At 36.6% G+C, this 21,737-nt stretch overlaps 1 protein-coding gene across 3 annotated transcripts in view; it reads right to left on the reverse strand.

Moving 5' to 3' along the window:
• The window catches only part of MED13L (mediator complex subunit 13L), a 317,548-nt gene that overhangs the window by 42,960 nt on the left and 252,851 nt on the right, over window positions 1-21,737 (reverse strand). For all 3 annotated transcript variants that reach the window (XM_008004842.3, XM_008004841.3, XM_073021142.1), the window contains 10 exons: window positions 21,268-21,413; window positions 18,494-18,688; window positions 17,943-18,131; window positions 13,870-14,035; window positions 11,610-11,714; window positions 7,219-7,950; window positions 6,183-6,408; window positions 5,075-5,180; window positions 4,638-4,762; window positions 1,764-1,863 (listed from right to left, as the gene is read on the reverse strand). In XM_008004842.3, the coding sequence (XP_008003033.1) occupies window positions 1,764-1,863; window positions 4,638-4,762; window positions 5,075-5,180; window positions 6,183-6,408; window positions 7,219-7,950; window positions 11,610-11,714; window positions 13,870-14,035; window positions 17,943-18,131; window positions 18,494-18,688; window positions 21,268-21,413 (2,090 nt within the window). The remainder of the gene's footprint in view (window positions 1-1,763; window positions 1,864-4,637; window positions 4,763-5,074; window positions 5,181-6,182; window positions 6,409-7,218; window positions 7,951-11,609; window positions 11,715-13,869; window positions 14,036-17,942; window positions 18,132-18,493; window positions 18,689-21,267; window positions 21,414-21,737) is intronic.

Genomic DNA, 21,737 nt, shown 5'->3' on the forward strand with positions numbered 1-21,737 from the left:
GTGGCACGATCTCCGCTCACTGCAAGCTCCGCCTCCCGGGTTCACCCCATTCTCCTGCCTCAGCCTCCTGAGTAGCTGGGACTACAGGCGCCCGCCGCCATGCCTGGCTAATTTTTTGTATTTTTAGTAGAGACGGGTTTTCACCGTGTTAGGCAGGATGGTCTTGATCTCCTGACCTCGTGATCCGCCCGCCTCGGCCTCCCAAAGTGCTGGGATTACAGGCGTGAGCCACCGCGCCCGGCCGACATTAACTTTTATAATACATTTGTCTTCCCACCTCAGTGCCCAAAAAGCTTTTGCTGAGATTAAAATATCTTGCCAGGCTATTTTCATTGTCATTTCTTGGGAGGAAATACTGTGTGTTCCCCTGACTCCCCCACCCCATCCCACAAATACATATGCTCTCACAAATACATATTTATATATATGCTTTGTACACATTAAAACGATCCTCTGGATTCTTACATATCTGGGTTTTCCTGGTGTTAATATTCTGTGCTACATTTCAAATTCATTCATTTTTATAACGTTGTACTTTATCATAAAATTTTAAATTTTGAGTAGCTTCTTTTTGAAATAATTCTTTTTTGGATAGAAATGAGAAAAAGGATAGAGCACACAATATACTTCACTGCGCAATGCCGCTAACTAGCAGGATGTCTGTGAGTGAAAAGCCTTGGCTGAGTTATCAGACATTCTAACATTTCACATCGCTACGCATCACGTCATGACAGAAAGAGTAAATGATCAATTGATTCAAAGAGGAAAAACATCTGACTACACACACCTATTTTAATACTGTTTCTTTCAATCTGTGACGTTCCGTGTTTGTGAAATTCTGCAGTGCAGAGTAATAAAACAAGAAAAATGTTTAATTAAAAAAACTACAGCAACTGGCTGGCTATCATTATTCATTTTCACCCATGTCATGCTTGAGAAAGCTTTGCATATTTTAAAAAGCTATGGATCCACTAAAGCTGTCAAAATCCAATCTCTGTATACTTCCCACTTCTAGATTGGAGTAAATCAGCACTACATTTATAGGTTCATAAAGCTTTTTGACTCATCCCTATGACATGGTGGTTTTTCCCTCAATTTGTTCTCATTACCAGCTGAAGTTAATGAGAAGGTGTTAAAGAATGATTTGCAATGGAATTATGTTTCTGCTTCAGAGTATCCACATAGGCTACCCTGACTTTCTTTTCTCTTGTAGAATGATGTGGTTTCTTAGGGCAAAGAATATACTCGAAAAAAGGAGGTTCCTCTCTTTGTCAGCATATATAATAAAACTAGTTGATCTCAAAAGGAAACACAAAAACTTCAGTATGCATCTTGAAAAGGATGACTGAAATCAAATATCCAATATCCTTGAGTGAATTACATTTATAAAAACAGAAACATTTTACACAGTCTTATAATAGACTACCAGTTTGAAAAATCACTTGTGCAGCATTTATTCTACTAGGAAAGGACTATTAGAAAAACAAACCTGAAACGTGTTTTTCTACATTTTAAGTTATAAAAAGCTAATTCTTAATTGGAAAACAAAGGAAAGGAATTAAAATTAAGACGGTTTCTGTATATGATTAGCTGCCTGCCATCTCAGAACACCAATTTGCACAGGTTTTAATTCACAGTTAGAATTCTGCCAAAAGGAAGGGGAATTTCAGATAAAGATAAAGCACCACTGAGTATGAGCATATTATATCTAAGTTATACATAGGCAGCGAGCCACAATGGCTCAGTCAAGTTTCTCTACTTACTTGGTGGATAAGGAACAGCAGCTCTTCCATCCTTCCCAAGAGGTCGGTCTTCTGTCCCAACTGTAGGAATTTTTGATGGGCGCAGAGCAGGTGATACAGCCTAAGAACAGATGATGTTATTAAAACAGAGTGATGTGTATATAAGTATGGCAGCACTCAAGTATTTCCTAATGTATGTCTATTGGTAGATGCCTCTTGGTAGAAGCGTTTACCAGCTGAACTTCTGGAAATACCAACAGATAGTGAAACAAAGGAGATGGTTACAAGCTTATCAAGTGTAAGAAACAGTGAGTTGAATGGATCTTGTGAGGGCAGATTGTGCCACCAAAGGAGAGCTTGCAGACCTTAAGCAATTCTTCCCTCCCAAGTCAATTTTCACAGATACAGTGTTACATTAGGGTGGTGCCTCCAGTAGTAACTGACAATTGGTCTGGTTTCCCTTATACTTGGAAGCAGGCAGCTAAAAGGCATAATCTCAAGCCCTCCAAATCTTTTTTTTTTTTCATTTATCACAACAAACTATGTATCTTCTGTACCTAGTTACAAAAAATAACTATCAAAATATCAAAATTGATCTTCACAAAAATACCCTTATTTTGTAAAATTATTAAAATATTCAGAAGAGGTTTTTCTCTATTCTTCAAAAACAAACCAAGTGCATTATTGCGCAAGATTATCTTTAACATTAAATGAATTGGTGATGAATTAAAATAAAATATAAAATAAAGCAAAAATGATTTTTACAAATAGAAGGCCTTTTATTTATTTCAACTTATACAATGTCACAACATTGAAACGTAAAATTAAAATTAAATTCAAAGACACTTGAGATGACAACTCAGCCAATAGCCTCCCAACTCCATTTACGAGTAGTAAGATGGATTAGCAATATATTCTAAGGTAAACTGCTCATGTGATTAAATGCCTGATTAAAAATCAGAGTAAAGCAAAAACACTCAGAGAAATGAAAATTTGATTGAAAAGTCCAATTCTCTCCTTTGTATGTTAGTATTACTAAAAGTATATTCCCAACAGTTAAACATTTCCTCATTAAGCCTAACAGTAAATCAAAATTTATACAAAGAATACGTTCAGTGGCCCAGAGCAGAAACAATTACCAGGACGGTGGCCATGAACAGATCAGGCAGGCCACTCCACAATGCTTGCTCTGTTCCATTTTTTCTCCTCCTTTGACTTGTACCTCCTTTTCTTTTCATATTTGATTCTCATCACCACTGCTAAAGCACCTATCCTAACCCTCCGGATCTTTAAAACCAAACCCAGGCAGCACTTGGCCTCTGGTGGATAGTCAAATTCAATGCCTGGATCAGCAATGAAGAAACGAGTCATTTCTTCTACCAGAGTTTTTCACATTGTCATGTCCTTTTCCTTCATGTAGCCACTGTATAAATTCAGATTCTAGTGTTCTAATCCAACAAAAGTTACCAGATTAGAAGATTCCTGCTTTCTGTAGATCAGACCAAAAAAAAAAAAATAGCCCTTCTGCCAGTTCAGTTCTATACTCAGTAGCCCTCAGAGGAACGCATATTGATAAAGTTTAAAATTCAAAACTTTCCTAGACCTATCAGTCTCTAACCATCATCAAAAAAAACGGACCAATGGTCTGTTCCTTATCCCTGAAAGCTAATCTAGTTCATTTTTGTTGCTTAATCAAGGCTCATTCCACACTTAAACTAATGTCCCTCCCCCATTCCTCTCAATGACCCCAGTCTTTCCACATTTCAAGTACAACCCATTCTCCCAGGCCATTACGATCTCCACATCCTCTAAGTACTTATAACAGTAATGGTGTATAATATCTGTTAGATACATTTTATTTTAAAGTTAGAATGGGCTTTAGAAATGTTTCCTACTTAACTTTCAAGCCTTAACTTAAACACTGTTCCCCATCACTTCGTACCTGAATGTCCAGCAACTTCAGATTCAGGTCTATTACTGTACTCACAGCAATAAGTATACTACAACTCTTATGTGCCATTTCTCCTTACGTCTGTGAGTCTCTCAAGTATAAGGGTGGTAATTTAATCATCTTTATAACCTCAATTATTAGCCTTAGTACCACCACAAAGGACTCAACCATCAATTAACAAATGTATGTAAAATGGATGAATATGGAGGTAGATAAGTGAATAAATGAAAGAAAAATAAACTAATAAGCTGAGCTTTTTGAAAACAGAGCCTATCTTATTCATCTCTAGGTCTCCCAGAAAAAACAGACAGTTGTATTTGCCCAAAGGTACAGAGTTGGTTAGGAGGACAAGAACACACATTTCCTGACTCTTATTTCAGCTGATCTCCAAAGGATTATAATAATTATTCTTCTCTGTCATTTTAATCATACGCTGCCTTGAATTATTTAACTTCTATGTATATAAATTCTATTCCCCTATAATGATGCCATGATCTGAAAAAGTATAAATCATATTTGCATATCTAACCTCTGACTTATTAGATGAAAAAAAGTTATATGGGCATTACTTTAAAAATCAAACCTAAGGGACAACATAATACATTTCCAGTGGTCCTGTGATATTTAGAAGAATTTATTAAAATAAATGTGAAAGATTTGAATATGTACAACTGGAATACACTAATGAAAAAGATCCTTCAATGAACAAAACTCTAGAGGTGGATAAACTACGCTAATAACCTTTACAATGTTTTCCAAGTATACAAACTTTTTTTTATACAGCGTGACTAGACTCCAGTATACAGATATTTAAAAAGAACATTCAGAACCCGAAATAAGAGCCCCCAAATTCAGGAGACCAAACTATAAGGAAATACTACAACACTGACATAAAGTCCTTTCACGTAGCAAAATTTCTGTGTATGTAGCTCTGGCAAACTCACCCCAAGTTCGTCGTCATCAGAATTATCAAAGATGTTGTCTAAGTCATGCAGGGAAGGTGCCAAATCTGTTACCTGCGTAAGGCTACTGGAGCCAGCTCTGCCAGCAGCATTATCCTGCCGGACATCTGTAGGAAAGGAGGCAAAAGACACAGAATAAACAACTCCACCAAGCGCAAAGGAGTGGGGAGAGGACACGGATCTCAATGAACATGACCTGCCTGTGAGTTTTTCCCTATGGTTTTAGTTAAATTTAGAGATAATTATTTCCAAATATGTTTATCAGTTTTGAAAGGAACTGAAAAACAAACTATGAAAAATATATTAAAGATGAGAAGAAATTCTTATTACAATAAGAATAAAATTTTACATTGAGAAGCATCTCCTTTGCATTTTATTTTAGCAACAATCCAAGTGAGGCAAATAATCATTGTACACACCTGTTTTAGTAGCAGAACTGAAAATAGACATGGCATTTTTCCCATCAGGCACCGGCGTGGAATGACCTGGTGTAGTGACATCCTTGGTACCAAATCCATCCTCTGACTGTATAATAAATTCAGCCAAACAAAACACATGAACACCAACCCAAAGTGTGAAATATGAGGGAGAACACAAAGAATTAGAGGGTAGAATGGAACTTGTTATGAGCACAAGTATGATAAACCATGGTCTATGCAACCAAAGGAAATAAAAGATAGGTCCTTTCTCTGGAATTTCAACAGAACCATGAGATCCCCACTTTCCCCTCAATCCTATGGGGTATTCTGAGTGAATCAGTGTTTTATGTCTAAGCAGTACTGGTGGCAGTTGATTACAGACCTGCCATGGTGTTAAAAGCTGCCTTTAACAACATTTTAGATGCTAAATTATAGATTCAGCTGTCTGGATCTAGGGAGATCGGTATAAAACAATCTAAAAAGCATTCCCCTGAACCATACTGGCCTCTTACAATTGTCTTACTTCCTTGATTCTCAAGAATACCTATTTCAATGGCCCAGTATTTTAGAATGTCTGAAAATTTAAAATTAAAGACAGCAGACACAACCAGTACTCATTTTTATGATGATGAAACCAGTAAAATTAATACTGAGAGTCTATGGGTAGAGTTGATATTAATCCAGAGAATACATAGGTAATAGCGCTTGGCACAGTAAGGATAAGAAGCGCTCGATAAACTGTATATACATACTGTTACCAACATTTTTTCCTTTACATTTTGGGTACTTTTGAAGAATATTTTAAAAGAAATAGGGAGCATAGGCCAACAAGAATTAGCATATGAGAGGAAACATGCACTGTACAAGCTATAGTCTGGAAAATATGAGGCTTCATTTATGTTCGGCTGACTTTTAAACAAAGGTGAGCCATGACATAAAAAGGAACAATACGCTGTTCAATACAATAGTACCAAGAGCATGAATATGGGGACAGAGCAATCAGGCAAGACTATCTCAAACGTTCTGCCTCCAAAGTCTTCCCACACATGTTGTACTGACATAGATAGAAACCCACACCATGCTGGACTCTCTCTCTGTTAAATGGTACCTTATTCTTTTTCAGGGAATCTTTCTCCGTCCCTTGTTTGCATTTCTTGTTGGCTGTAAAGATGTATTTTATGTCACCATCTTCGAAGGTATATGGGTCATTCACTTCTCCTAAACTGTCTCCAGGTTGTTGCGATAGAGGCAATGGGTCAAGGAAGTGGAGTGGCTGCATCTGGGGCTGTTTGTCTTGCCAGATTTTAAACCGTTTGTTAGGTTGTGCTAAGAGTCTAAAAGACAAAATGACAATTTAAACAAGATAAACAAGGTTAAATCAGTTTCTTTAAAAAAAAAAAAAAAAAAAAAAGCATTTATGACTTAAAGCATTTACAAAGCTTAAACTTTTTGTAAAAACAACTAAAAATTCACCGATATAGTTATTTGCTTTTACAGTTTATATTCATGATTAAATAAAAATTAGTATACTTTGTCAAGAATGTATGTTTTTGTCTCTGAGTCCATCGATTCCACTTAAGAGCACAGGTTCTCAGGACAGACTGCCTAGGTTCAAATTCCATCTGTATCATTTACTAACTGCATGGCCCTAGTTTCTCAGTTATAAAATTAATAGAATAATATGGTACAGTGAAGATTAAATGAGATAATCTATGTAAAATTTTAGAATGGGTGGCTCAAAAGAGCTATAAATATTATACTAGATACATGACACATACACCTGAATGCAGGCAAAGCCTTCCTCAAAAATGTCAACATACAAAGGCGGCACTGATGGCAATATGGAAAGTCTCATAAAGCTATATTATTTAATTAACAAACAGTAGGGCAAAAATGTATTAATATATTCGGAGTGTACTAAAATGGCATAAAGAGTTCTTTATATGCCCATGTGTTAAATCACATGTGTGCTCATCTGTATGTAGGTCAAAGCATTTGACCATTAAACATTTTCCATATCCAGAGTCAAGAAGGACAAAGAAAAGCCTACTTCAATTTTGAACCTGAAAGTTTAGCAGGGAGAGATGGGGAGGGAGCCCTTGTCCTTCCAATGGATGGGTGGGTGGTGCAGAGGGCTGTCTTACCTTTGCAATGCAGTGCTCTCTGAGTTTACCTCCATTTTGGCATCACATCTCTCACCCTGGAGCTCTGGAGGCCTGAACTCAGCATCATCACTGGGTGGGAGACGATAACTATGCCACCACTTTTCTGATGACTCTGGGTTTGAGGGCCTAATCCCACAATATAAGGCTGTCTCGCTGACCTCTGCCATGAGAGGCAGTCTTTGGCCTACGAGGACAGTTCTGTCATCCAGAGTAGACAACTGCTGGAGTTCTAGTCCATTTCCATAGAGGGCTGGATTCACAGGGACAGACGGTGGGTCCAAACTCTCTGTTTCCTGACCTCGTGGCTGAGGGCTGAGTGTTGGCGGCAGAGGGGATATAGGGGAATGAGGTGAATCCATAGGATTCAGATTCATTTGCTTGCTTGTATTTCTGGAAGGCACGGCCATTTGCTTATCATACTTCCTACTGCTAGACACCTCTAAGGAGGAGTCGATCCCTGCCAACCCTAGTTTCTGTCCTGGCGCATCTTGCTCCATGCATAACTCTTCGGCCACGGAGGGCCTATGGTGAAATGGGATTAAGGGTCTCTTCTGCAGCTTGTCTCCTTTTTCCTGTCTTTCTGTTGTTTTGTGCTTAGAAGAAGCAGGAGGTGGTAAAGATGAAGATGATGATGGTCCTGCACTGAACCCTGGTTGAGACATTGTGGGAGGTCGATTGGGTCCTACTGCACAACGTTTTAAAAGCTTATGCCTAAAATGAGAGTAAATAATTACATCATTATAACATTAAGAAAAGAGATTCTGACAAAATTTTGTCTTTTAAAGCATACATTAGATGTACTAATACATATAAAAGGGCTCTAGTTTTTATTATGTAACTAAAAAACAATACACCCCAATGAAAAATGAAGAATCAATCACATACAAGTTAAGCAGATAAGAAACGGGCATAACAAAAGATGTAAAGTACATTGTTAACCCCTACAAATCACTGATTCAAAAAAACCCCAAATCTTTAGATTTGGTGAGGGCCTCAGATAACCTATTCATACCGTATCTTAAAACCATGAGAGTGGAGTCATGAGATTCTCTGCCAAGAAAAAACAAAGTTTCCAATTTCTATTTTATAACACTCTACTAACTGTAATATAGAATGGCTTATAATGGCTTGTAGTGCTGTAAATTGGGAATAAAATAACTATGCAACTAGTCTGCCTCAAAGTGTAGAACTAAAACAGTAAGTTCCAATCCTAAGAACATTTAATAGGATAAATATACTAGAAACTTTATGTGCGACTATATCTAGGCAAGAAGGGATAAAAGACAACTTTGGATCTTACAGACACACGTTAAAATGATAGAACTTAACACCACACATACACAAATGCACCTGAACCATCTAAGCAGAAAAACCAAGTCGGCTCACATCCTAACACACTTCTTGGCAAGCATGGGTGTGAAAAATGGCTCAGTAAGAGCCCACTAGATGATGCCAAGGTTTAATCTGTACAACAAAGTTATACTGCAGGTCAGCCAGCACCTCCCAATATATAAATCATTCCCGGGGAAAAATGTGAGCTCTCCTGCCGGTGTAGTACTAACTCTCTGAGGCCACTAGGGTGGCATTAAATTACTGCCGCATTGCACTAAATGATGCCCTAGTGAGCAGTAAAACGGATTTGTGGGGCATAATGGGATGGTTTAGTGGGACAGTAGGATGGCTGCCCTGCTCCATAAGGCCATTAAATAGTGGAAGGAGTGGTCTGTACCATAATGGGTTCAGTAATCCTGCAGCAGATAATCTGAAAATACTCTTCCCAAAGTCTTTGCTACTCAAAGAAATAAAAACAAACACTCCTGAACTTCTTGTCTTTAAGCCCAATGAGCACGGTATCACAGTAACATGTGAATGTCTCCTCAGAAAGTATCTCAATATCTTATGAAGGTACTTATCCTAAAACCTAAAATTTTAGTCTTTTAGACTTCTTTTCTCAGAGAGCATTTACCCACACTACTTCTTTGAGAGACACTTTATGATACCCTCTTCAAAGTAAAGATGTTTTGCAAAGTGGATAACCTAATCATAAAGTTAGTTTCTTCAACTGTATTTAATGATTCAGCTACATTGCAAAAAGGTTAGAATGAGGAATGCACAGTAGGTAGGAGCGAATCGCAGCGCATCTCAGCAGGAAAGGAACCTAGCACAGACAGTGGGGAAAATCAGAGGAAGGCCGCACACTATATATGTGACTGGTGGTAGGAAGAAACCTGAGGCAGGGCCCAAACATGCAGAAATAGATCATGACTAAAAGAACAAGGAAAGGAGGACTACAATAGACATTTCAAAGGAAGTCAGTGTGAAATCCAGTGACAAATTAAATCTAAAAAGTCTGTACGCTAAGAAGAGAAAATTGTGATAAAAATGACCACAATAGGGTTCCAAGTTTGTGGGGAAGCATATATGGCAAAAATGAAGGATTTTTCTTTTTTTTTTTTTGAGATGGAGTCTCGCTCTGTTGCCCAGGCTGGAGTACAGTGGCACGATCTCGGCTCACTACAACCTCCGCCTCCCGGGTTCAAGCAATTCTGCCTCAGCCTCGTGAGCAACTGAGATTACAGGCATGCGCCACCATGGCTGGCTAATTTTTGTATTTTTTAAGTAGAAATGGGGTTTCACCATGTTGAGCAGGCTGGTCTCAAACTCTTGATCTTGTGATCCGCCTGCCTTGGCCTTCCAAAGTGCTGGGATTACAGGCGTGAACCACTGCACCCAGCCTAAGCATTTTTCTTAAAGGCATCCCCCAAAATACAAGACTCTCTGAAAGTCAGGTTGGTACAGAAGTTGGAAAGTCAATGGAATGGTGCCTTGGTATGCATATGGTTATTTAAAAAAAGATCTGAAGATATGTGCATTTGGCAAAGAAAAACAGCAATAATTCCAGAAAACAAAAAGGAAAACATTATTTGTTTATTTACACTTGATGTGTTACAAAAATAATTCCAGGTAGCTAATAAAAACGTGTAAAAATCAGTAAATAGGTTATTTTTTTAAGTGAAAAAATCTGGGCTAAGGTAAGTGCAGGGAAAATAAGATGAAAGAAAAGTTAAATACACTACAATTTATATCCTATGTATGTGCTAAAGCTGGGCCTTAACTTGGCTGTGAACTGTCCATAAATCAAAGTTACTGGGAAAATACTTTTTGTCGCACAATTCACAACAGCCTAGAGACAAGAATAAAGTAGTATTCAGCTGTAGCATACCACACCTACTAACACCAGAGAGAAGCTCTCACATGCTCAGAGAGGGAACCCTTAGTGAGCAAACAACTTCTTCAAAAACATCCTCCCTGAAAAATCAATAATGAGATTCATTAGGCTTATCCTTACATCTCTCAACAAGAGGCTGCCAAGGCGGAGCTTGATAAAAGAATCACCTCAAGAGGCAGCGGAGAAGAGGAAAAGGTGTCAAAGCTGTTCCCTAAGTATACACACGCTGCAGTTTGCATATATGCAGGGGGCATATGGACCACCTCCTCAGCATGAAGCCAAGTCACTCATGCTACATTAAGAAGCCCTGATCTCACCAGAGACATGAATGGCCATCTTCTAAATATGCTTATCTCACCTGAACTTTTTATCCACATTGAACAGTATCAAATTTGAAAGTGTATATTTCAGAGGCAAGGCTACTCAAAATAGCCCAGTCTAGGTGAAAAATCACCACCACTTCTTCTAACTGTCAAATGAGCTGGGGGATAAGACTTAAACGCCCACTTAAAGAATTTAAGAACCCTAATGAAAATCCATAACGATAAGATTCTTTACTACAAAAAGAGTGGTAAGTCAATGGAATATCCAAGAAGAATGCAAAAATTTTCCACAAAAAAGCAATCTGAAGCCGTATCCAAAGAACTAAATGAATGAGCAACTAAGATACCATGACTGCAACAATTTTAGCTTTTAGCAGTTGTGACCAAATATCTGTCTCAATCAAAAAACACCACTGCTAGCAACAAAACAAATTATCTACAGAAAGTCTCTTTAATCCAAATTCTATTGACTCAAGTCAATCTGTTTTTAATGTGTATCTCTACTTTAAAATCAAGAGTAGTTAAATAAAGTCATTTAAAGGGCTAAGAATTGTCTTGTCAAACTGATGCCTTTAGTTTTGAAGCTGCTAACCAGAAAAAAAGTTGTGGGAGCAATTTGTTAACAGGGCCGACTGTCTAACAAACTCTGAGTCCTGACGATAAAACTGTATCATCTGCATATAAGAAAAAAACTCTTTTTCTTCTGTACTGGAGGAGAATGGAGAATCAGGAAGAACTGATCTGTGAGGCCAGGAGAGGAATCAACAAGATGCGCCATCATTCGATCTCACTACTATTTTGCTTTTTTTATTACCTACCTGGAACAAGAACAGCTGACTCTTTGGGTTGGATCCACAAAATCCCAAGTAGCAGGATTGCTAGCAGGCTCTTCTTCAAGAGTTGGAGTTGACATTTGGCTCCTCCTAAAAGGGTTAAAAATGTGACTTATGTGTGAACATAATACCCATACTCCTGGGGAGAAAAATGTTCAGGAGTTGAATACATTTCACTCACACAGTAATGTGGTATCCTGTTCAAAATGTTTCTATTTGGCTGGGCGCATATGGTTCATACCTGTAATCCCAGCATTTTGGGAGGCTAACGTGGGCGGATCGCTTGAGTCCAGGAGTTTGAGACCATCCTGGGCAACATGGCAAAACCCCATACATACAAAAAAATACAAAAATTAGCCAGGCACAGTGGTGTTTGCCTGTAGTCCCAGATACTTGGGAGGCTGAGGTGACTGCTATCTGTAGCATATAAATTCTGAGTCAGGAATGATGGTGATGCTGAACAACCACAGATTATCCACATGGGTGGCTGAGATAGACACCTTTGCTTACCGATGGTTCAATGTACACAAACTTTGTTCCATGCACAAAATTGTTTTAAGACATTGTATAAAATTAACCTTTAGGCTATGTGCACATGAAACATAAAAAAACTTTGTGCTTAGACTTAAGACCCATCCCCAAGATATCTCACTAAGTATATGCAAATATTCCAAAATCTAAAAAAAAATCTGAACAAACACTTCTGGTCCCACGAACTTTGGATAAGATACTCATCCTGTAAAATATTTACTAGCATTTAAGAGCAACACTCCTAATGTGAAATAAAAAACAGAAGTATCTCCTACATATCACTGATAATTGGTAGCAAAAAGCAGATACCTTTATTATACAATGAATTAACAATAAGGGGCAATATTTCTGGATTGCTGATTTTGCTACAGCAGATACTGCAAAGTGTTTCAACAGAGGCTCTATAGGGCGTTCTCTCACTCTCTGCCCTCCACTGCCCTCCTGGTTGTCTCGTCTCCCTGTTCTGTGCTGCTGAGAGAGGGACTATGATCTGTTAAGAGTTGTGGAGGTATAAGGTTGATGGTGATTAAAAATCAAAGACGATAAATGAAAGGAAAAGAAAAAGCAAATGTTTACTTGGAAATAATCTAGGCATTGCAGATGGAAGTAAAAATATCTGTACCAATTATTCTAAAGGAAAGGATCATTTTAAAGTGACTAGAGATAGCTTTTTAATTCTAGAACGTGACATGATTTTCCACTACAATTATTTTACAGCTATCTACTACATCTTCAATGGCCTATTCTAGAATCAATTTATTGGCCAATAAATATTTAGTATGAACTTGCTAAAAGCTGGGTAAAAAAGGACAGGTTTTAAATATGTATAAAAACTTGGAATAGTAGTCACTTAAGAAACATTTCATTGGCTTCTACATGAAGGAAGTTATTGGAAGTTACTGACACACATGTCCATATTCATTCTGTTTTCAGAGAATCAAGACTCATTTGTCTACTTTCATTAGTCAAGAAAGTAGACATCTACTCATATTAAAACAGATATGAAACTGTGCTGATTATGTTTACATAAATCTTGATAAGTGGAATAGCACTTATTGACTACTGTTTGTCATTATTCTTTAGGCAATAAAATAATCATCAGCAGTCTTCTCTAAAAAATCAATTCTCCCATTTTTCCAAAAGTATGTTAAAGAAGAAAGGCAGGGAGATTGGAAAGGAAGGAAAGTTAGGTGGCGGAAGAAAAGAACATCATTTTCTCAAATCAACAAACAGGAGCACGGCAGATAATAAACACCCCTCCAACTGTCATCAGTCTAGTTCAAAATGTATTGTTAATTACAACTAAGGCCAGTACACAATAGTAAATCAGCAAGGAAGGTTCTTTCCCTTCACAATAGGGAAGCACTCATACACTGATATACGAGGAAAAACCAAACCCACTGGTTACTGTCCTGACACCCACAGTAAATCTCTGTGCCAGCTGTGCTACAAAATGTCAGGTCAACACCATGCCAATCTGTACAGTATCAGGAACTTCGAAAACTTCCTCGATAATGAAATCAAGTACAGTAAATGTCTTGATTTTAACATCTTTATTTCAAATTTTGTTCTATTAAATTCAAAAAGATGCAATACTAATCTGGTGACTTCTCAAATTTGGTCACACAATAGTGCAATGTGATTGACATTTTTCAGGTAGCAATCAAGGAGATGGTTACTAAACTATGATCTAGACATAATCGAGAAAACATACTTGGACTGGGTTCTGTTGAGGATGCATTCCTTCCAGACTCGATGGACCATATGATTGTGGAGTTTTGGAGGAATCTTCCCCGATCTCTTTGGACTGTGCATAGTTATCATCCCCCCATCTTGGGAAACTAGGTGACTGGCAGCACTCTGCACACCTCCACTCTCACCTGAAAAAAAAAAAGCAATTTGGAATGTTAAGATTTTCTGAAAAGGTTTCCTACTTCATAGACTGCTATCTTATTTAACATAAATATGCATTTTAATTGTTGAAAGTCACATACATGTCGCTTTTCCCCTATCCCCTGGCAATAACACTATCTGTAATTATGAGTAAAATTTGTGTCAGAATGGATTTTTTCCCTGAAACTTTGACCATATGATTCTTTGTTCTCTCCCTAAATCATCTAATCAGATGAACACTCACACACCCATAAGGGCACACACATAGAGACGCGCTCGTACTCCACATGTATTGGATACAACTTAGAAGGAAGGGTTCATACATCACAATATTAAAGATGCAAACTTCCACTGACTGTTTTAGATTTTTAAATCTTAACACAGTCAGTGAGTTTCGAGGCAAAAGAAAACAGCAGAGGGAGCTTTATACTCATGTAGCTAAATGGCTGTGTATCAGCAGCACACAGTGCGCTGGATAGGAAAAAGAAAAGTAATGGCACAAAGCTTTTAACAAGGTCAAATTTCAAATTTGTGTGTGGTACTGTTTGTCCTTATGCCTGACACCATGTATTTAAAACTTAGTACTAAAACACTGAAAGAGGTTGTCTTGACATTTTATGTCAGAGGACTAAAAATTCATTGGTTTCTCTCTAGTAACTCCACTTAGTTTTTCCAAATACAGTGGTTATGAATATAATCTATTTCTTTCAATTATGGTCATTATGATTGTTGATGATACTGGTTGTTGTTTACATTTTGAGTATTTTACTACTTCTATCTTATATAGGACAAATACTAAAGTCAATTTCCAGTATTAAATTCTGACTGAATCACTTTTATCTATTTGACTTAGTAAGTATATTATGGATTTTCTTCTCAATAGAACTATGATGCAAAACATCTTAACAAAAGTCAAGATGAAAAAGAAAGAAGCAACCTTATAACAGAAACTAAGTATTCTTATTATCAATGAAAGATGATGATAATATGAGCTAAATGATCAGGCTTACGTCTATTAAAAAAAAAAAAAAAAGACCCAAATGCTTATATTCTAAGGAAATGAAGCACTCGTTTCCGATAAAAGTATTACCATATTACAAATGAGATAAGAAATTTGAACTTTCTTTGCTACCTTTTATTTTAAAAGTTCCCAACTTGGTTCATGATGCAAAAGAACTACTTTCAATTTTACAATTGCTTTCCAAACACCAATTATAAAACTAGGCAAACTGAAGAAACAAACAGAAGTAGATAACATAGACCTTTTCTCGGAAACATCCTACAATACAGCTAAAGAGATCATATGCCCATGGTATCATAAAGAAACAATTTATGACCAAGAAAAGAAACAGTAGGGAGAAACAAGCCACACAGACTCTTCTGACTAAAGCTAGTCTGAAGCTTTTCAGTAGCACTTAAATGACTGAACTAAAATCTGAGTGGTATCTTAGATGGAATTAAACAAGACTTGTTACTCCAAGCTGTTAAAATGCATGTTGAATGTTGTTACTTGCAATTGCCTCTGCATATCAAAGAGGCAAGTGGATATACCAATCCTGATAAGGTACGAGTAACATCATTAATACCATTTGGCCCTACTAAGCCCTCTGCTAATCCAGGAGAACCTTGGCATTTTTTTATAGGACAAAGTAGCCCATTCTGTCCTATATCTAGAAAAACACGGCATTCAACTACAGAATGTCAAGGCTGACCAGGATACTCTCCAATACAGCATTAAGACTCCTAACCTGTAATTCAACATCCTATGATATGAAAATTTAGGCAAATTCATTTTACTGCAAGGATATTGGCAGCTTTTGTTCAGTTTCATGTGTTTATTTTAAGGAATAAGGCGATGACATCAGGGGATTTATTTATCCAAGGCCTAACACAACAGCATACAGAGTTAGGGGGGAAGGAATTTGAAGATCCATAGTTAATTATTCCACATTGAAATTCCCCATCAACAAAACCTCTTGTTTCTGAATTATGACTATTAAGACTTCTGAACTGACCAGAGGTCAAGCATCATGCACACAGCAGACCTTCAATTTTAAGCTGAATACAAATTTCACTAAGTACAAGGCAAAACAAAAACAGACAAACAGAAGTGGATAACTTAATAATGTAGTACAATTGTTAAAAATCCAAATTGTGATGTGACATTAAAAACTTTTCAAAATACTGATAATTCTAATTTTTATATCTATGATGATTACTACAAAAGACTGTGAAAGTTCTTTTTTAGTTGAATACAGTTGATTGATGACAAATCCTTTCAAGGAATCATCCAAATTCTCTGCTCTACCAAATGAAAGCTGGAAGTACTTTTTTATTTTTATGAGACAGGGTCCAGCTCTGTCGCCCATGCTGGAGTGCACTGATGCTATCTTGGCTCACGAAAACCTCCACCTCCTGGGCTCAAGCCATCCTCCCACCTCAGCCTCCCAAGTAGCTGGAATTACAGGCATTTGTCACCATGCACAGCTAATTTTTGTGTTTTTTTTGTAGAAACAGGATTCCACCATGTTGCCCAGGATGGTATGAAACTCCTGGGCTCAAGCGATCCACCTGCCATGACCTTCCAAAATGCTGGGATTACAGGCATAAGCCACTATGCCTGGCCTTAGATGTACTTTTTTCTTTTTGTTTTGTTTTAAACCATCTCAGCAAATACATGGCTCTTAAAAACAGACATGTCCATTTCCATTCTCCCACAAAACATCTGAGTAATGTCCTCCAGATAATGTGTGCTAAACTTCAAGTTTTGAATATTGCTTTAAATTATTGCTATCACTTGTATACGACTATTGTTTACGAAGCACTTGTATATATTACCTAATATGTACTACAATCCAATAAAGTATGTATTTATCAGAAAAAATAACTGAGATTCAGAAAACCTATGAGAATTAAATAAGGTCACTCACCTTGTGAATGATATAGCCAGGTTTTATAACTAGGTGTGTTCAGTCACAAAGTTTATGCTTTTCCCCAATATCTTCTTTAACTATAAACATTTATTTAATGCCCACTACTTGCCAAGAATTATGCTAGAAATTTTGAAATTTTGTCTTACTCTGGTAATTTTCATGAGGATTACGTATGTATCATGCCTGATAGTTTATTTTCAAAGTTTAGCAGCCAAGGCTTTATTTACTCTAATGTTCCTGCCAGCTTGGCCTACATTCAATGCTTATAAATAAATAATCCCATTTCAGCTCAAGTATGATGAGTATCCTTTCCATACTGACCACATTTCCAATTAAAGTGAGGTCAACTACAACAATAACAAAGTTAATAGAGGAACTATACTACTCAACAAAGAAGACAAAAATACTCCCAATTTAAACAATTTCTGAATTTTTCCATGAAGACAGGCAGCTCCCACTGTCAAAATTGTCCCATATAATTAATATTTATTATTAATGCAGACACATTACTGACAGGAAAAAGTATTTATTTAGAGCTCCTAATCGCTAGTCTAACTTTACATCTAACAGGGAAGAGAGTTGCCCAAGGCCTGTCCCTGTCTGACAATGGTCACTGGGGCAGAGACTTCAGTCATTCCCTGATTTAGTATTCTTCAGTTGTTCAAAATTATTTAAAAAAACAACCTACATTTTATCTATATGTGAACACACACACGTAAAGGGGCAGACCTTAAAAGAATCTAAACTATTTAATAATAATAAAGACTAATATGGACAGAGTTAAAATTCTCAAGTATAGGAATTCTGTGTGTTGATTCTCCATTTTGTAAAATCCTTACGTTACTCTACTACCTCCATCTCTTCCAAGAGGAATTTCTGTTTTCTCACCTGTTCCATGGCAGGTAGACTATACAATTGTCTGGGATCTCTTCTCCCCAGGACACTCCTGGATCCTACTCACCTAGGATGGCCTGTTCTGGAGAGGTGGGAGGGGTCAGAGGCATCCCACAGTTACTTGGGTCCTTCACACTACCAAGCCCTTGCTGCCCAACTGTAATGTGGCCTCCAGCACTGGCAACACTCTGAGGAACCGGGATGTCATTCTGAGAGATCAAAACAAATGCTGAAGGGTAAACCATCCGAACACCACCTATAAGCAAAGAGAACAAGGAAAGAACTGGGACTGAGAAAGAATTCACATAAGACTCCCAATTTTATGATTCTAGTGGTGAAAATGAGATGCTCATGAAGTACTGCCAAAAGTGATAGGCTCCATTCTCTCATAAGTTAATAGCTGTTAAACATGTGTTCCAACATGATGCATTTGGAATACAGGGACCAAGGGTGCTTCAGGCAAGATAACTACTCAGCATATACCATTGTGTCAAGAGAATTTCTTTAAAAATATGGGAAAATTATGGAGATTATTTCTGATGAATCTAAATGATTATCTTTTTAAATTAAGGAAGAGGAAGAAGAACAAAGTTCTTCAGGCAAAATATTTTCTCTTACCAACAATTACTTCAACTGCCACAGGGAAATCATCATCATATCCCAACTCGTCTTCCTCTTTCGATTCTTCTTTCTTTTTTAGCACCATCGGGTAGAAATACTGCCATTCCTCAATCAACTTACGAGTGGCTGGGTCTGACATCTTGTATGCTTGGCCTGTTAGCGTCCCATTTAAGCCATAAGGACTTACCAGTACTATAGAGGGGAGGAGAAACACATGCTAAACATTAGAGAAATAATTCCTACTTAAGTGCAACACTACATATGTGGTAATTTTAGATTACAGTATCACTTAATGTACATCGCTCTTTATTTCCTAACTCTATTTAAAGTATGATTTAAAATAAATTTTTTAAAAAATTATTTTTGTAGAGACTGGGTCTCACTATGTTGCTCAGGCTGGTCTTGAACTCCTAGGGTCAAGTGATGCTCCCGCTTTAGCCACAAAAGTATGATATTTTGAAGTCTCTTATTTTAAAATTTCTTATTATTTATACACCTCTCACTTCTCACAATTTTTAAAGGAAATAAAATATGGATAGTCCAATCTTATCAGACAGCTATGCTTTGAAGCATATACATATGTTTAATAATAGCTTGTACAATATAAACACTGAATCTTCCAAAACAGAAGAAAATCATTCAACACATATACCCCAAACGCTGCCTAAACTTGAATACTCTTATGGTTCCTGAGACTCCCTAAACATCTGTGGTAATCAAAGAATAACATATAAATAAAATTTCTAACAGTAGGAAAGTCTTAATATAAAAAAGTTTGAAGCATAATAGTTATCATTTCTGTTTTGACTGTTTTAGAGGTCTGTCGATAAAACAACTCTAAGTAAAATTTTATTTAACTCAACGTAAAGGACCCAAAATCTATCTTCTTTCAGTATTTGACCTTGATGTCATTTTCACTGAGTCTGACACAAAAATATAGTTAACATAGTACTGTGAATTACCCAGCCAGTTCACAGCCTTGGAGTGAGTACTTCAATCTTCCAAATAATACTTTTCTAAAGATAAAGACTACTTTTTCTTAATTCTAATTTTTTACAAAAACTCAGCATGATCATTAAATGGAATGTCTTCTTTTTTTAATTTTTTAAAGAGCTAGATCGTATGTCACATCAATCAAGAGAGAGATAGCTATAGGCATTACATGTATCGTGGAGCCTTTCTGCTGTTCCTCAATGATCCAAATGGGATAAAAATACTGACTCCAATACACACAATTAATCAAATGTAATTTTTTTGCAATAATGCTTCCAGGAAATTCCCACATCAATTGGGATAATTATGCTCATCATAATTATCCATAAGGACAGCAACTGCCTTAGTATGGTCTTCCTCCACACCAATCATGGAAAATAAGCAGAAGAATGCTCCACAAAAGTATTCTAAGACTTCCATCAGTGACAAAAATCAGAAAAACTAAAAGTGGTCTATAGGGACCTGATATTCCTAACATTACTGTTCCCAACTTGGAAGATTAGAAAGTAAGTTCTCTTCCCTCATGACTAGTTATTCCTACTGTTATTACTAACATAACTAAATGCTTTTATTCTGAGTGATAAAATGTTGGATGAAGTCAGATGGTCCTGAGCACTTTTACACTCAAGGAAACAGTATTTTAAAAATTCTGACAAGCCACAATTTGCAAATACTGTACAATTTGTACTACACAGTTTAAGAATTGGGTTTTGAATATTCTAGTAGTTCATACACTAAACACCTAACTTTACACAGCTTAAAATTTATTGCAGTAGGGGAGCTGGAGTTAAAAATTAGGACACAGTTAAATGTGGATTCAATGTTCTTTCTTATCTCAAAAAAAAAAGTTTTATTATCTTTGGGGCAAGAAACAGATGCTTTCATTGAATTAAATCAGAATAGTTTATAGAAAACAAAAAATAAACACAATGGAGGCGAAATGCTCATGACAGGCTGTTACAACAACTATTTTAGTCAAGTCTGTTAAAATATCAGTGTTTTTTAAAATTATATTGTGTGATATGCTAAGACCATTTCAACCAGACATCTCTAATAATGACATATGACTGAACCAAAAAAAGATTGTCTCCATATGGTTCAATCTAATATTATAACATTTAAAAGCTGTTACTCACAGAAAATTCTGAATTCCAAAGACAAAACAAAGATTTGTAATGCTCAGATCAAAAGGACATGAAGTTATTTTGGTGATATCTAGGTGGTAAAGCTGAGAATTAATGAAAATATGAATGTATGAGTTAAATTACAACTAAATACCTATTACCAATGGAGTTTAAAATTAAAACAAAGGAACATCGCTGAAGAAACTATACACTGTATAATTCTAGAACTTTGATTCTGACTGAAATTTCAAATACTAAGTATAATGGTAATCTTCTATAAACCATTACATTCCTAAAACCTTGTTAATAAACACAACAATGAAAACCTTTAATTTGTGACTTTGGTCAATTACTCATTGAATTATATTTTTCAAGTATTTACTGATTTTCTTTTGTTCTGAAGGAAATTCTACATTTTATTCTTACAAAAGAATATACATAAGACCATCTTATATATGCGAGAAGCTTCAGCAAAAAACTAACACACTATTACTACTGAATTATGAAATGGTAGTCTTTTCTTCCTTCTTCAAAATCTGACAAGTTTTACAATGTCCATTTAAGATAATGTCTCACCCTGCAAAACGTTACTGGGCAAGATGGTTATCCACTGGGTGGTGGATAGGGGTGGAGAGCAGGAACATCCACACTTACCTTGAAATGGTGCAGGTGAAGACTGAGCCATGTGTATATGCTCCTCATTGATCAAATAAATTGGCTGGTGCTGGGCAATCTCCACACTTGTGCATACATTACTTTCTCCATGTAGGAAAAATGTGAAAGCACAGGACAAATGCTCACTACAAAAGAGAGAATGAGAAACTCAACTTTATATTTTGGTAGGAAATGGGTGCTAGAAACAGGAACTGTAGGTAAGATACAACTCTACTTTATCAACCGTCCAGTAAGGCTGACTTCTAATTATGGGCAAAACAGAAACTTCTAATTCATTATTGACAAACTAAGCCATCAGAAAAATCTGGAAATACGAATACACTGCAATGAGAACTTCTGTAAGTTACATGTTTCCAGTTTCATTTGCACAAAATCTCTTATGCCAACTACAAATACCTAAGAACAGAGAATTGAAATAGTTTTCTATTGTCTCAGTGTCCAGCACATGA

Source organism: Chlorocebus sabaeus, chromosome 11 (assembly GCF_047675955.1).
Source record: "Chlorocebus sabaeus isolate Y175 chromosome 11, mChlSab1.0.hap1, whole genome shotgun sequence".
NCBI classification, from domain to species: Eukaryota; Metazoa; Chordata; class Mammalia; order Primates; family Cercopithecidae; genus Chlorocebus; species Chlorocebus sabaeus.